The sequence below is a fragment of the Aptenodytes forsteri genome, unplaced genomic scaffold (genome assembly GCF_000699145.1).
Source record: "Aptenodytes forsteri isolate BGI_AS27 unplaced genomic scaffold, ASM69914v1 Scaffold252, whole genome shotgun sequence".
NCBI lineage: Eukaryota > Metazoa > Chordata > Aves > Sphenisciformes > Spheniscidae > Aptenodytes > Aptenodytes forsteri.
In genome coordinates this window covers 108,586-125,779 of record NW_008794281.1, presented here as the reverse complement: position 1 = coordinate 125,779, position 17,194 = coordinate 108,586, and the positions used below count along the sequence as shown (strand labels likewise).

Below are 17,194 nucleotides of genomic sequence, written 5' to 3'. Positions count from 1 at the left end.
ATTTTACCGTCTCACTTGCCTATCAGGAGTCTACCTGCAATCCGGCCCATCATCACCTCAGACTTGGAGTTTCTAGTGGTTTCCTCCCTTTTTGCTAGTACTGGTGCCGAAGTGCTGGCAGGATGGAGTAAACAAGTCCCCAGGCTCCCATCCTCACTTTCAAGGTGCTTCCAGTATCTCTGAGCGGAGGGGAGACGGATGTAACCTAAGGCTGACGTGTCCGCGCCGGCTTAACCATTCACTGCCTACCCTGCTCTCCCTCTGAGCAGGGGATCACTGGGGACTCGTGGGCATCCCTGAGGACAGTGTATTTTTGCTTCATATTCTCCTCTCTACGTACCTTTAGCTGTATTCTTAAAGAAAAGGAGCAGACAGGACTCTTTCCTCACAGCCCATTAATACCTATTATTTAACACAGAGAGATGTGCCCTGCTTTTTAAGCCTCGTTTTTTCTCTTGCAAGAGCTGACATTAGGAAAAAAAACCCAAACAGTCTTTTGGATAGCAGCACAAAGCTTTACTCATTCTAGAAGAGCCAGTACTGTCCTTTTAGTGGGATTTGTGTCATGGTACAGATGCACAGATACAGGCTTCCTACGGGATTTAAGAAGCGCGTGGGGGCAAGTAAGGCCACGAATTGTAAGAAATCTCTGAAAAAAGGTCTGTGACAAATGCTGTTGAACTTTTTTTTTTTTTTTTTTTTTTTTAAACCACGTGCTGCTTAGTTGTCCTTTTGCCAGTAACTCAGCAAAGTATTAGCCGTATTATTGTCAGGGCCATAATCTCTATGCACTTTCAAAATCGCTGTTATCCTTACTGTGCTCCCTTGGAGCCAGAGATGCTTCTGAGGGATGAGTTTTTCAGCTAAACCTTTGGCTTTAGCTATTTACCTCTGGGCTTTGCAGCGTGATATCTATTAATAAGGTCATTGTGTTGGGGTGTAGCACGGATCAGCATGAGACTGCAATTAATGTTACCAGTCAAAAATTGTGCTTTCAGGACTCTGCATGTGTAAACCCCATTACACTGGGCAGCAATGAGTATCTGATGAGCTTTCCTCCCCCCATAGCATTGTAACAACTGCAGGCGTTAGGATCATTTCAATATGTTGTGTCTATTTTTAGGTTTCAGGGTTTTTTTTTCCCTGTGAACTTCAGTAGGCAGTGTGATTTGGTCAGCAGCAACATAGGCATTGCATTGTAATGGGTGTTCTGGTGGAGTTAATCAGCATGACTAACCCTGCTATTTGATCACGAAAAAAGCCTTGCTCTGCTCTAATTATGCTACATGATGTCAAAAAGATACTCTTCAGTCGTTACCAAATTCACGAGAGCCTGATTCACGATAATTATTAGAAGAAAACAAGTAGAGTCCGATTAGTTAGGAACTGACATGGTGAGGGAGGGAAAGAAAGGTTTGAAAATGTACTTGGGCATTTATTATCATAAGATTTCTTTTATGGCAATGAGTAACAAGGAAGAGGTTCAGGCATATTTTCTACTTGCTTGCGAAGAGGGAAATTCTTTTCAAATGGTTTTGTGGGAACCCTTTCCTTTTCATAATGAGTGTATTGCAGAATACCAATGGGGAGGCAAAAAACATTGGGTAGTTCTTGGTTCCCATTTGGGACTGAATTCCATTTAAAGGAGAGCCTGGAGCACATGATAATACCTGGCACCTTAATCTAATTGCAGCTCCATGGATATGCTGGGTCTCCTTTATGATCTCTAAAGGGTCTTCCTGGATTCATTGCTCTCATGACTTTATTCACGCTCTGTTTCCTGGGTTTGACTGACTATGGGAACAGAGGAATATGGTCCTACAGATGCTGCGTTTGGCCCTGTCTGCCAGCAGATCAAGAAGAACCTGCCCATCAGCATGTCTGAGCACCCAGGTATCAGCCTATTGCCTCCAAAATGGTACCTGTAGAAAGGAATACTGTGGTTTGAGATGCCAGCTTCAGACTGTTAGGGCTAGCTAGGCAAGCTCTAGTTTATTTGGCTTTTTGGTTGATTTTTGCAAGGTTAAAAAGACTGTATGAATTACTTTTAAGTGGACAGAAGCTGCAGGGTTTTTGCTTTTTACTGGTCAGTATGTTCCCCAGGCGCTTAGCGGCAGCTGCGTAGTCTTGAAGAAACAACCCATTCTGCGGAAGGCACCTTTTCTGCTGATTCAGTAGTCAAATATGGTGCAGGTGGTCTGAGGTGTGCTCTGGGTGTGACAGATGTGGTCTCTTAGTATGGTCAGAAATGTTGCTCGAGATGCCAAGTGACAAGAAAGCGCAGAAGTCTAGCTGGGAAGCAAGGTTTCTCTGCTTATCTGAAACGTGCTTTAAACAAGCAGGTGTAACGCTAAGGAAAGGGGAGGGGGGAGGAACCCCACTGAATTTCTCAAAATGCAGTGTTCTTGCTGATTGAAGACTTACTGATCTTCAGGCCTTTTTCTTTACAGACAACTTTCAAAAACTGTGGAATTTGGGGGTTTTTCCTCAAAACCTCGCTACTTTGTGCAATGGTGTTTTAGCTATGACTCATACTGTACTGAATATTTCCAAAATCAATATTTACCTGTAATGCCCTTAATCCAAACCTGATGGAATCAGTCTTTACCTGTAACGCTCTTAATCCAAACCTGATGGATTGAGGGGGGGGAAAAGAGAGAAGAAAAAAATCTTTCACATCTGTTTTTAATTTGTTCCCAGATAATTGGATTCCTAAGATCATAGACTACAGAGCAAAAAAGCTACCAAACAGCTGAGTCCACCTTTAACAAAAGCCAGAACTTAGACCCAAGTTAAACATTAAACTGACTGGTCTCAGGCACGAAGACCTGCTTGTGGTGATAATGCCCAAATCGTGGTGTTCACTTGATTTTGTTAACTAAAATAATGAAGCTGCCTCCAATGATTTTCATACTGTGTGAAATGAATGAAAAGTTTTAAAAGCCCCTACTGGTATATGTAATAAGGCAGTATCTGGTTGTAGTGGGTGAAATATTTCATATCGCAGGATTTTGTGCTTTTTAATTAGGTGACTGTTCAACTTATTTTCATGTGAATATTCAAACACGTGACTTTGTAACCTGCTTGCTGAAAATACCTGAGGCACACTCAAAATTCCCGTGCAGAGATAGGCATATATGAATGGAAAGTTTCTCAGCAGTGTTTTCCTAGTTCTTTTATTATTGTTTTCCCAATTATTTGCCTGTTTTTGAACATTTGAAAACACTATGCGCTTTGAAACGTTTTTCATGTGTCTAGAAATAGCAACCATTGTACCCTTATATTTTTTCACTTGTTTGTATGGAAAAGGAAAAGAAACGTTAGGAATCGTATTTGTGTAATACATTACAAAGACTTGCAACAAACAGGTTTTGAAAACATCCTGGAAAGTTTCCATAATTAGCTTAATATATGCCATAAAAATGAGCAGTGACCATAAAGAGCAACTACGATACGCTTGGGTAATACCGCAGCCATAAGAATGCTTCATAGCTTATAAATATATGGCCCAGTCAGTTAAAAAAAAAAAATTTGCACGTTATGCATATTGCAAAATAATGTGGCGTAATAAAGTTTTTAAAAGAGAAGCACAGATTTATTATAAGGATATCTGTAATTTCCTGCTTTCCTAATCAACTATTTGAATGAAATAATATTCCATGTCCTTAAATACCCCAGAAACAGATATTTTCTCCATACTGGTATGCATTATTGATACATTTAATGGAATATGTTATCATGGGCATAAAAGCTCTGCTTGCGATTTGGATGCCAAACACAGATGTTGACTTCAGCACACAAAGCAGGAGTTACAAGAATAATTTGCCAACAGAGGGAGTTTCTTTATGTGTTATTGGAGACAGCGAATCAGACAGCAGGTGTTTGGGGGTATTTCGAGTTGTCTCCTTTACCGGGGGGATTTGTTATGGGAGTTAGGGATTTCCTTGATGCAGTTCTGTTTATTTACAGGGTATGAATATAAGGTCTAGTGTTCCTGGATGCAGCAGGAATTAGTGCAGTAGGAAACAGCTACAAAATAGTAGTTTTGCAATGTCAGCCATGCATTCTCACACTTATTTGACTTAAAAATCAATCCTAACTAGCCCTCAAGGTCTTGCTGATGCTGTAATTTCAGGCTCTGCCAGGAGGGGTCTGCTCTGCCTATCCTCTGTTCTGTGTTGTCTTAACTCTAGGGCTGATCCAAGCATTTGTTAGATTGCATTATGATCTGCGTCATGGAAATGAGCCAGGCTGGAACTGATGCATCAAAGTATAATCTTATATTTGCTGAAAGTTCTTCTGTGATAAACTGGGACGCTCATCACAGCCCTCCCATTAAAAGAAACTTGGTTATTGTGTTTGGTAGGTTGCTTGTCAGCTAAATCGCAGTAATGGTGTAGGGGTGCGTGTGGACCCTCGCGCTTGTGAAGTAAGTAGTTTTCAACCTGTTTCCTGATATGTCTTTACTTGTAAATAAGCAAGCTAGAACCGTGTGGCAGAAAAACAGGTGAAGTCAATCCTAGTTCCTTGAAGTCGTTGGATCTTTCAAAATATCTTCCTGTTATGGAAAATGTTTTCTTGTAAAAGGAGCTAAGGAACACAATGTCTGGTCCGTGCAAAGCGTGGGGTTATTTTTCCCTTTTCTTTTTTCGGTCGGCTAGGGAAATCACTCATGTGTACTCAGCGTTTATTTCATTGAGATGTTTTTCATTGAGATGTTTTTCAGCTCATGTTTTTTTCGTGGAGGTGTTCCAGCGTGTTATTCTGTTCAATTCCATGACGCTGCTGGCATAGGAAATGCACATCCCGCTGCTCTGAAGATGGAAGTAGAGGATAAATGGTGGAAAACAGGGACATATGTTTCAGATTTTGAGTGATTTGTTCATTGCTGCTACCAGTAGTGTTTTACAGGTTTAAAAAAGATACAAGTGAAGACTTTATAACCAAAATAACTCCAGTCAAAATATCTGTTCTTCATTTTATCATATTAACATTGAATCGGCAAGTGCAAGAGGAGCGTGAAATTACAATCCTTGTATTATTTCCAGGTTCCTCCGTCCCATGTGGCAAATACTTGACTCTTAGACTTGGGAGTTGGCTTTTCACTCCCGTGAAAGAGAAGGACGTACGCCTTGCATTTTCAATGCGATGCTGAAGATGCTTCTGAAATTAGTAGCCATGGCTATGCTTGGTGATATTAGTCAGTAATTTAAAGGATCTGCGTTGATATACGATGATACGGGGGTTGCGTAGCTCAGGAGCAGGGTGGTGGAGGGGGAATGGCTTTAAACCCATGTTTTGTTTCAACAATGTTTTGCTAGCAGACAGAATCCGATTTTAGTGGCCATCATTTACATCTGCTTCCTTAAGGCTGGGGATAGGAATCTTCAAAGCCCAGCGATCTCAGCCCTGAGGGCTAGGACCCCTCTCCTTGTCCTCTTTTCTTTCTATCCGTAGGTGTGAAGGAAAACAGCAGTTCTGGGCAATGCACAGGGAGAGCTTTCCCTGGGTTTCTGGGGACCGAATACTGTTGTGCAGACATTTCCCTCCCGGTCAGTGATTCACCCACTTGTGCGAGGCATTTGTCACCAGGATAGTGGTTTAATTTAAAAAAACCAAAAAACCCCACCCCAGTACATGGTGGTTTATAGGGACTGTGGAGGATCGTCATGGGTGGTGCTCTGGAAAGCACATTGGATCTACTCCTGCTTGCTAATAGACTGAATTGGGATGAATGTATTTCTAATATGCTAGACACTCTTGAGAGTAGGGGTGAACCTTAATATTTGTCTGGGTATTTAAAAGGTGAAAATCCTGATATTTAGTTGTTTTTACTTTATTTCTTTGGACTATAAATAGATGATCTAAAAAAGGCTTCCCTTAAATTTTGTCCTGTCTGAAGAACAAGAAGCATTATTTAATTCATAAGCAGAAATTCCTAATCAAGTATTTCTCCTTCTTTTTGATAACCTAGCATGAAAAGATTTTATAAGTTTTCTGGTGATCTTGGATAAGTTGTGCTAGCATGTGGTGAGCAGTGCTTAGTGCAAATAAAAGAGAGATTTTGACTGCCTTGTTTGCTTAGTTTTCAGATAATACGTTTTAAAATAAATCGCAACAGAAGTTTGCATGAGAGATTAAAATCGATTTAATAGGCCTATTTAATCTGTGGGATGGAATTTACTAGAATTGGTGGATTTTTAAGAGACCTTTAAAGGCTTGTTGGGTAATATAACAAAGGAGTTTCCTCAGAATGAAATTGCGGTATGGCTAGTATCTACCAGAAGTGGTTCTTGGAAAAGAATCTTTCAGATTTCTCAATAACAGATATAGAGAAGGAACGTCAGAGGGAAAATGCAAAAAAATACTTGGGTGGAAATTGAAATCGCTTCTACAGGCTTGTTACTGCCGTAGAACATTTAGTTGACTGATGATCCATTCAAGCTGTAACATGTTCAGGAGTTTACTGTCATCTTCTGCGAGCTTTGATGTTATATTTCTGAATAGGAAAAGCCATACTATAGTAAGCTGAATACTTGATCTGCACAATGCCTTGAATTTTAATGTTGTTGACTTGTTTCGAAGAGCAAAAAAGCAGTCATCTTAAATCGGCCTCTCGGATACTGAGAGAAACAAAGAACTCTTGTTTTTAAGGTTGATGTTACAACTAACAATTTCTTTTTGTTTATCTTTCTCCTAACAGATTTATACGGATTGGGCTAATCACTATCTAGCAAAATCTGGTCACAAGAGATTGATAAAGGATCTACAGCAAGATGTGACTGATGGAGTCTTATTAGCTGAAATAATCCAGGTTGTAGGTGAGCGACTTTCTCTTTTTCTACCAGGTTTCCACCAACTCACTCAGAAATTCACTGTCTTTATCTTCTGCATAAACACAGAGGGGGAAAGCCATCAAACTGCATGGAATTATGTAGATAATTGTCCTTCAGAGACTTTGCTAATTAATTCGATAAAGCCTTGTCTTAAAGCAGAGTGGAAAAATATTTGATGTTGCTGATAAGATCTCCTGACACAGCAATATCACTCCACACAGCTGAATGGTAAAAAAGTCAACTGATGCGGGATTTTTTTCTGCTAGGATGCTGTTAGCTATCTCTGTTTCTGATACCTTTTGGGGATTGGTCTGAACATAATTCACAGTGATACTGGCCTGCTGCCTTGAACCTCCTGCTTTCAGCTGGATATGAAAAATCCATATATGCAGCTAGGAAAGGAGAAGGGGTATAATTTTTATGTGGCAGAAAAAGAAATCTTTCATAATGAGTTTTCAAATCAGGAAAATCATTTCTCATTAGGGCAAATCTCAAATATAGGCTCGGTCCTACAAAGCCTTTAATTCCCTCAGTTTGCACTAATATTCATAGATAATGAACGTTCCAAACAATTTTCTCCATTGGCCCCATGTAAAGCTACATATTGTCCCTCTTCCCTTGGGCCTGGATCCTTCATTAGTTCCTTCAGAGGCGCATCCGTCTGGTACTTGGGATGCCACAAAACACATGCATGGGCCGATGGAGACTGATGGAATCGGAAAGCCTGCTAATGGGAATTAGGACAACTATTGTTAGAAGCAAACTGACAGATTTGAGATGCAAATCAAGATGACAGCAGTGAAGTAACAAGACATCAGTGCATGCATATTTATATGTGTTTAGAAGCTGTAAACGAACTAGTTCCTTGATTTAAGGTACAAATCTGCAAGCCCTGTTCTCGAATGAAATTGTGAGACTCCACTAGAGCTGCACTGGAATACATCAAAAAAGATTTTGCCTCTGTGTTGTAGAGCAACACTACCTCAGTAGCATTTTCCAGACCCACCATGCAGCTACAGATGTATAAAAACAGGCCATGAATTGATTGTGTATCAACAGGTATTCGCTATGAACAACACTTCATCCTATATCTATTTCCTTATGTGTGTTTAACAGGGAAAAAAATTTGGAAACCCGGGAACAGTTAGGTGTTGATTCCTTTCATACATACCTAGCTACCCTGCATTAACGCTGCTGTAGAAAACTTCTGCGTGAGAACACGTGTGTAAGAGTACCTGGTTGTACCAAATATTTAAATGTAGTCGTTTGAGTATTGACTTCTGAAAACTCTTATGAAATTAAATTACTCCCTCTAAAATACGCAGAAATAATATTGCTTACTGTATTTCGCTTTGATTCACCTTTGTATTTTTTTTTTTAGCCATTCTTAGAGCTGCCTTTTGGCTAATATTTAAGATTAGGTCTGCAAGCTTTCAAAAGTTAAAGTACAAGGTGAAGGATTTAATTTTCAGAGAATGTGAAAGAAAGTTCATATTTAAACATTCTCAGTTTAATCCTCCAAATTAGCAGTGAGGAAAAAGTCATTTGTATCTGCTGTGTATGGCCTTAGGCACGCTGCATCTCATTGTCACAAAGATGGTGATAACTTTCACACCAAGAAGCAGCTTTAACTGTAGCCTGCAAAATACAAGCTTTTTTCCTAACAAACAAGACTGCATACTAAGAAAGCTTCTATATGCAGTGTGGGAGAGGTTTTTCTTTTTTATGTTACGGGGTGCTATGTGTACAAGCAGCAATGAAGATCCTTCCTCCTTTTTGTCCTGTGCTTAGAGTATCTGGAGATTGTTCAAAGTCATCAAAATTGGTTCAGGTTTAATTATTAAAGATGCAATTTTTCTCATGTTCACCATCTGAGATTTACATCACAGATGTTGAATCTTGAAATACCACTTAATATCCAAAACTGGAAAAAGAGTAAATGTACTTTTTTTTTTTTAATGAAGACTCCATAAGAGTTAATGATTATACAGAGACAGTGATCGCAATCCTTTCTGCTTACCTTTTTTAAGTGAAATAGCTGTATATTTAGGAAAAGAAAATTTTAAAGCTAGTAAGAACTAGGTAGTTCTTTTACCTTAGCATCCAAACAAGGGGCAAATCTAAAAAGACATGAAACCAAACATCGCCGCATTTGACTTTAGAGGATATAATCTTCAGACTTCAAAACTGCTAATGATAATACAGAAGCGTTATATGATGACAGTTTTTTCTATTTGCAAGTCAATTAAAATGCATTCATAGCATTCTGGTTTATTTCAGCTCAAAATTTATGAGTCTGTAAAAGAATACATAAGTAATATATGCCTCAGTAATGGCATATAAACGTAGTAGCTATATTTAAATTCATGAATGCAGATGTACTGGGTCTGTGCATGCTCTGAAATTGGTAATATATCAAATTGTCAGTTGATTCCCTGCGAGAACCTTCGATTTTCAAGATGAATAGAATCGATGCTAAAATTAAACTTTAACCCAGTCCGATAGGACTTTTCCTACTGATGCCTACGATATTTTGTGGAATATTTTCATTGATCGGATACAACCAAAGTCAGATCAGATACAAAAGCTGTGGCTTTTTAAATAGGGATGCAGACATTGCGTTAGTGTTAAACACTTACTCAGCTAAATAAAAGTAGTTTCAGTAAGAAGTAAAATGTGCACATCAGTGTTGTGCCGGGCAGTCAGTACACCATTATAGGAGGTGATGGGCACATTGTTTAGTGTAGATGCTTTGCATATGCCAAGATAGCCTAACTTACAGGTATATCTAAATATTCTGGGTAACTTGTGTTCTGACTGAAATTAGTCGTACTGACTTAAACAGAATAGATCTTTGCTCTAATTTTAAAAGTCATTTGCGATTACTCCATTTAACTGCTCCAGTTCAAATTCATACTGTGACTTTTCTCAGTATAGCTTTTGTCTGCTGTCATGAAAATTGTACTATTACATTTGCAGGGGAAGGTTACAGAATTATATTTCAAACCAGAATCTTGGGATCAAGCCTAGCAGTACTCTCTAGTGATAACTCCTACTTTGGGTGGGACGTTACACAAAGGTTCATTTTACTAATATTTTGGTGGCTGTTCAGTTAAAAGCTGCAGGTGACAATTCCTACGCAAATGTAGGAATTCAGTTGAGCAATATTCATTCATACGTTGGCGAAAAAGTAATCTAATGTCCAAGGGTATGCCTGAAGTATTGAATAATGCAGAATAGCTGCTAAGGTTGTAACAGAAGGCTTAATTCATTATTATGAAGTGCATGGGCTTATTTTTTGTATGGATGGTTTAACCATCCATACATAGCCAATGTTCTTCTGTATAATGCTTATTGAAACACTTTTGATTTGCTCTGATTATAATTTTTCACGCACTCGATGGAATGTCATTTGCTGAAGATCTTTTTCACCAGGAACGCGTACCTGTACCTATATAAATGGGACACTGACAGCTGACTGGCCGATAGATTTAAAGGATCCTTTGCAACTTTTGATGCTAGAGCTTCCTTTTCACTTATGTTTTCATAGAATTTTGACTTGCAGTTTCATGATACGCTTCCTGTCAAAATACATAAACCCAAATATTCTTTTAGGTACCATTTTCCAAGCTTTGATTCGGATCCAGCTAATGAAAGCACACTGTCACTCATTGCTGCTTTCATTAGAGAGCACAGCTGGTTTCTTCTGTCTGCCTTAGTACACCCCTCAATCTGTGTGTAAATGGGAAAAGTTTGCAAACATTTAAAAGCATTTGAACCAAATTCACTGTATTCACAGTGAAGAAAAAAAACCACAGTGACGGGGGGAAGCTCTTTGGACTTGCAGTCAGTTTGGGAAAAATCCTCTGCATTTCACATTTGTGGTTGTGAATTTAGGTCTTGCTCAAGGCTGAGATAGAATTGAAAGCCTTTATGATTGCCTGTGACTTCCAGTTGATGCTAACGGATGTAGTATTCCTACGTGGCAAATAAACAGGCAGCTCACAGTACTGTTTCTATCTCAGCCAGAAAGCTGTGCTTCTGCAGCTGTGAAATTGGACACATTTCCAAGATCCCCTAGCATTCAGTGACTTGTGCTATGAACTGTACCGTCATGCTGTCCATGGGCACACCACGTTATCTCATTTGCTGCTCTCTCTTTCTTTCCAGTCATCTCCACAAGACAGGCAACTTACCTAGTACCTGCTGCAAGCACTGTTCCTTGGAGCTAGGTGGAAGGGTCAAAGACAGGGTCCAGCTTACGGCCAACGAATGGGAGCATCAAAACAATTGCCTGGTGAATTAGATTGCTGCAAAGTGCCAAATATGCCTGTGGGCCGCTTTGATGCATCTCCCCAGCCTAGGTTGAATCTCTGAGGTCTTGCCCTGCTGGGTTCAATAGAGAGGTATGAGTTAAAGTTCAGCCCAGCTGCCAGTTTGCCCTACCACCAGCTTTTCTGGTTGCTCTCTATTCCACCTGCTTTCCGTAGCACTTGCACCAGCAGGGAAGGGATGATAATTGCATTAATCTAGTGAAAGGAGTAACCAAGAGCCGTAGGTGAGTTGGGAGTGGATTAGAAGGTGAAAAGGTAGAACATAAACCTGCCCAGGGAAAGGTGATTGCCCAGGGGTAAGCAGAAATAGCACTTGAGGGACCAGAAACTCCAGTTCTTGTTACTCTTCTGATTCCCACCAATTATTTCTGGTCATCTACATCCTAAATCACCTGTGATTTAGGTGATTTAGAGATAGCCAACAGCATAAAAGGAAGTGATGAGTAATTGGGAACTGATGAAGAATCATCAACTGGTGGACAAAAAAGCTGCAGGTTCACAGGTGGGAGGGAAAGCTGCCTTGGTTTAACGTAGCTTTTGAGAGGAAGTAAAAGCAACTGTTTTAAAAAAAAAAAAAAATAGAGCACAAGAAAATGCAGGAAACTGGTAGTAATGAAATAAAGAAGCTACAAATCAGTTGAAGTTGATCAGAAGAGTACAAGGATAGCTGATGACATCTTGCAAGCCGATAGAAAGGTACGAGGACAAAAGAAATGATGTCTAGGTGAGAATGGTAATATAACCACAGTGTAAAAAGGGAAGGGGATAAAGAGGTAACATCCCAAAGAGTTGGTGTGTTGGATGTAAATTTCTCCTGACAGAAAAATTTAAGGTGGCTAACATCTTCGTTTGCCATTAGTTTTCCCATGTTACAGAACGGTGTCTTTGTTAGTTTATAGGGTTTATGGGGTTAACCTTTAACGTACAGCTCTAGAACCAAGCTTGTGGTCCAAGCCTGTAGGAATACCCGCAAAGTGTAGAAATGTTGAGTAAATATTTTGGTTCTACGTTTGCATAGTAAAAAAAACCTCAGAAAAAGTCAAATGCTATATTGCAGCAGAATCTTGGAAACAAGTTACTAACAGTTTAAGCAGTTTCAAGTAGATGAGTCCGGGAAGTTTGCGTGCAAGAGCTTAAAAAGAGCCAGGTAATAAGCTTTATGGTTTGCTAATGTTGGTTTTAAATACATCGTGTAACATTTTGGAAGTTCTAGAGGACTAGGGAAAAACCTACTATTTTTTAAGGAAGATAAACAAAATGACCTGGGTTATTAGAGGTATCTCTCTACACACATGTCCCAGACAAGAGAAAGCCCATTCAGAAGTTCATTAGTCTCCTTTCAAGTAATAATTATGAATGGTGCAAATTTATAGGAATATAGCTATCAGTTTTTTAAAGTGTTATAAATTTTGTTGATAAAGATATTGCATGATACTAAACTGAGAGATTGTAAATATTAAAAGATGGATGCACAAGATTGTAAATGGGATTTAAAGAAATAATTTTTGTTTCTGTATGACCAAATCTGAGATTGAATTCCTGAAAGAAGTGTATGCTCTTTGTGTGTAGAGGCTGATAGACCACTCCGGGGAACACTACAGTGGATTTAGCTGCAATCTTTTTCAGATTAGCATCAATTCTTAAATGCATGACTGTGGCATAAAAGTGTACTGTGACACTTTGATGTGTAAAAAGGGGAATACCAGGCAAGAGTGAAGTTATGTTGCTTCTTTGTTTGTCATTGTTATGACTGCTCTTGGAATATTGTGCCCAATTTGATACTCCTAACTGAAGAAAGACATGAAATGAGATGGAGTCTGACTGATGTCCTGAGAATATGGGACTGGTGGAAAATACAGCTTTTAATATAAGAATCGATGGGAGGCAAATCTGTTCGCTTTGTCACATGGGATGTGAACGCCTACCTTCATTACAGTGAAAAAACTGTGGGAAACCAAACTTTGATTATAACTGATTCTTCAGTCTAGCACACGAGTCATTTCAGGGTCCAAGACTGAAATGGGAAACTGAGCAAACTAAGACTCTAAGGCAAACGTTTAACCACCTCAGCAACTTAATTCTTTCACTTGGGACTTCAAAGATTGAAACTATATCTTTTTCTGCAAGTTGCGTTGCATGTAAGCCATGGACAAGAAGCTTGAAAAGTAGTCTTGTGGTTTATGCTTTAAGGAAAAAAAAAATATTAGAGTTATTGATCATAAATTTCCCATCTAGATTTAAAATATATATTCACTCTACAAGCAAATCAATTGACATGCAGCCATCTATCCATACGTAGTGTTCACTTTTCCACCCAGCAGTGATTCAGTTTCCAGAGTTTAAATCTTTTTTGTAGTTTAACGGCGTTACCCGTCACTGCACAAGATGTTGTCAGACCAGTTGTTTTCTGCCCCCAGCTGTCTCTGGAGGCATGACCCACTAGAAAACTCCAGCTGCTTTTTTTTGATGGGTCTCAGTGTTTCACACATTCACTTTGCTTGGACAACTACAATCTGAAACCCCTTTATTTAGCTAGCAGCAAGTGCTCTGGAAATAATTGGAATAAACATCCTTGGTGTATTTTTTTTTGCTTTATCTCCTCTTTTTTGCTTTTCAGCAAATGAAAAGATTGAAGACATCAATGGCTGCCCAAAAAATAGGTCTCAAATGGTAAGTAGTAACGTGGTCTGTTGTTTGTGTGTACGTGGTTGAGTATCGAGTGAGAGCGTATGACTTCAATGTCTGAGACTTTAATTACCAATTTTTAATTAGTTTTTCAGTAGTGAGAGCAAAGGTGTAATCTGAAGAATATTAATATTACAGTTCTTGCCCTGTCGTACTCCCCAGTAGTTGAATTAGGCCTTATCATTTATCACATACTTACAATCAATATTATTCTTACATTGGTATTTTATATTTCTGAAATATCACATAGTTAAACTGGAATGTATAAAAATAAAATTTTGTTCCTCTGTATAGACAGTAGTATTGCAAAAGCAGAATTAGATATTTACTTTAAAGTTGGATTAAAAGTTCCTATATCCTTTGAAAAGAAACAAAATAAATGAGTAAAACACACTAAATGAAAAATTTCAAATTGCAAACTTCAAGATGTTTTATGTATGCAACTTGGTTTTGACTGATAAGTTCTAATTTGTAAAAGAAAAATTTCAAATTGCAAACTTCAAGATGTTTTATGTATGCAACTTGGTTTTGACTGATAAGTTCTAATTTGTAAAAGAATTTGTTCTGTATCTTGTACATAATATTTAAAACTGAAGAACCAAGAATTAGTGTAGTAAAATTAAAAGCATATAGTACCTTAAGAGTACATCTGCTATGAGTATCGGGGAAGCTAAAGTTACAGGCAGAACTGTACTGAAAAGGCAAACAATAAGAAACTGATTTTTAAAATGCATCCTAGGAGCGTTTAAAATTTATGATCTTTTAAAGAAGGTTATTTCCTTCTGTATCTTGAGAAAAAAATCATTTTACAATAAATTCTAAAATCTCCCCTTTGCATTGCAAATGTTCACTTTGGGATACATGAATATCTGTTGTGTGTGTGAAGCTATTTTAATGTTTTTCATTTTTATGACTCTGTTCCCAACTGCCCCTACCTCCACTACTGCAACTTGAGCACAACCACTCACGTAGCTAAAGGAAAGATTAAAGATTTGATGAGAGCTTGCCATCTTAAGTCAGAAACCACACTGCGTTCTGCTATTCTGTTTTGGCTTTTTGTTGTTTCTTGGAAGATAGCAATCCTGCTTTAACCCACGGAGCAAGCACTCCATAAAAAGAAAACCATCTAAAAGATTTATCATTGCTACTTTTTACTGCTTTGAAGAGGTTGGTTGCTATTCTTACTGTAGCCACAGCAGCTGTCTAGAGTATAAATAATTGAGGAAATTTTGACAATTACTATAATTTAATGTTCCACAAGCGTATCGTAAGAACTGAATTTCATTCAGGACTGGAGTCTATAACAAATTCCAGGACGTTGTAGCTAAAAGTCACTTTAAGTCATTATTCTCAATGAAGGAATAGCGTTGTTCTGGTGGATAGTCGGATGCATGCTGTAGGTTGCTTATAGAAGTCTGGTTATAACCAGAGGCATGCAGAGGGCATGTGCTGGGTCAGGAATTGTGAAGAGTGCTGGAAAGGAGTGTTTGCTCTGCGCTGCTTCCTCTGAGGCTCTGATGTTATTCCGGTTGCTCATTCAAGAGGATGGAGTGAGTGAGAGACTGTCCCCCGCTCATGAGACGTGCATCAGTCATAGCTAGGCATCCCCAGTGGTTTTGCTTACATGAGAAAAACGAGGATTAATGCTTACGGCTTGCTTTTATTGAGTGTGCATGCTTACAGAGCTCTTTATAATCTTACAGTAAAGATACTAACGCAAGAACATAAGTAGCTTCATAGAGGTTGTGTTCACACAATTGCTTGCAGTGTTTAAGGAGACAACCCTTCTCCAGGTCTCCTGCATTCTAGGAAAAATGCATATGTTATAGTGGGGTTTTCTTGGTTTTGTTTTTGGTTTTTTTAAGATACGGCAGTCTTCATCCTTTGCATTTAATGCACTTCCCTCTTAATATAGCTTACAACCATTCTCCAGAGTGTGGGAACTGGTGTTTGTGTCTGGTACTTCTGGTTCAGAGAGGTGGCAGAGGCAAGGCTATCCAGTCAGTTCAAACACTCAACCAGGTGATGTCTAGTCTTATTTTTTCAGACAAATCTTTCAGTTACGGGTGTCCATATCTATATTGTAGCATCTGTAAGGTGGGCATCACAGATTAATAGATTTGGGGGAAAAAAAAAGGCACCGTAAATGAAGATTTAACTTTGCTCATTAAATAGAAATACAACAGAGTTTAGAGGGAAGCCTTCTACCATCGTCTTTCCCCCTGTGGCAGTTATCTCATTTGTAGACTCGCGATGCCATGAGCAGAGACACATGTGAGCTGAATTGTGAAGAGCCAGCTCACGTCCAGCCAGATGTATCAGCTTAGAAAGCTGGAGCAAATCTGTGTCTTCCAAGCCCATTAAAGGGGGTGCGAAAGCAAGTGTATTTGCTTCCACTAAAGCCCACCAAGCCTTAGAGCGCTCAACACAGCCAGATCAGGTCTTTTTGCATTGTTGTTCCCATTGCTACAGTGTTGGAGAGCATCATACAAATTTGCCCAAATTGAGCATTAGAGACAGCTTGGGTCTGTCAGGCTCAAAGCCGGTGCTAATAAGCCTTGTCAAATTAAGTTTAGTACTGCAGAACCATTTGGAACCATCAGGGCTTATCAACCTAGTCCCAATGCCAGAAATGACATGACAAGGACCCCCACTGGCTCCATGAAAAATCACTTAGGTGAGAACCTGTCCCCCCTCGTCATCTTGTCTGGGTTTCTCTGCTGTGGGGAGTATCCCTGTCTTCCTTAGCTCCAGATAAGAGTTGGCTGGCTTTTATATAATCTATTACAGACTATTCTGTATCTTGTCCTCTGCATAAGACCCATTTCAGGGTTTGTTTTTTTTCCCAAACCTCTATGGTTTTGTACTGTAGATATTCCTCTAAACAAAAGCCTGTAATCATGATGATTAGTTCCAGCTGGCATGCAGAAAATTCTGTGGTTAATAGAGGATGCAGTAGTATGGAGCGTAGGCTCTGGGACCAAGAAGATTTGGAGACCGTCACCACAACTGTATTTAGGTTTTCAGAATGAAGCACAAGAAAATATTGGCATGGTTCTTGAGAACAGGGCAAAGGAGAGTAAAACAAGACCAGTTTCCTCTCCTACACACTCCTGAAAAAAAGACTGAGGTCAATAAACCCGAGTAGGGCTATCTCTGCTAATATTGTTTGGCTATAAAAAACAGGATCCCTTCCTTCCGCCCTTCCTTCCTTCCTCCCTCCCTCCCTCCCATTTTGGGGATGATATTAGAGTTCAACATTTGGCATCCTGCAGAACCTGGGGTATATGGGAGGTGCTGTTTGGTCCATTCCCTTCTAGGTGGTGTAGATGATTCTTA

At 39.2% G+C, this 17,194-nt stretch overlaps 1 protein-coding gene across 1 annotated transcript in view; it reads left to right on the top strand.

Moving 5' to 3' along the window:
* LOC103905074 (neuron navigator 2-like) overlaps positions 1 to 17,194 on the top strand; it is a gene marked incomplete at its 3' end in the record, with an annotated part of 198,257 nt that overhangs the window by 73,212 nt on the left and 107,851 nt on the right. Inside the window, exons 2-3 of the mRNA XM_019473925.1 lie at positions 6,704 to 6,821; positions 13,788 to 13,840. Of these exons, the coding sequence (XP_019329470.1) occupies positions 6,704 to 6,821; positions 13,788 to 13,840 (171 nt within the window). The remainder of the gene's footprint in view (positions 1 to 6,703; positions 6,822 to 13,787; positions 13,841 to 17,194) is intronic.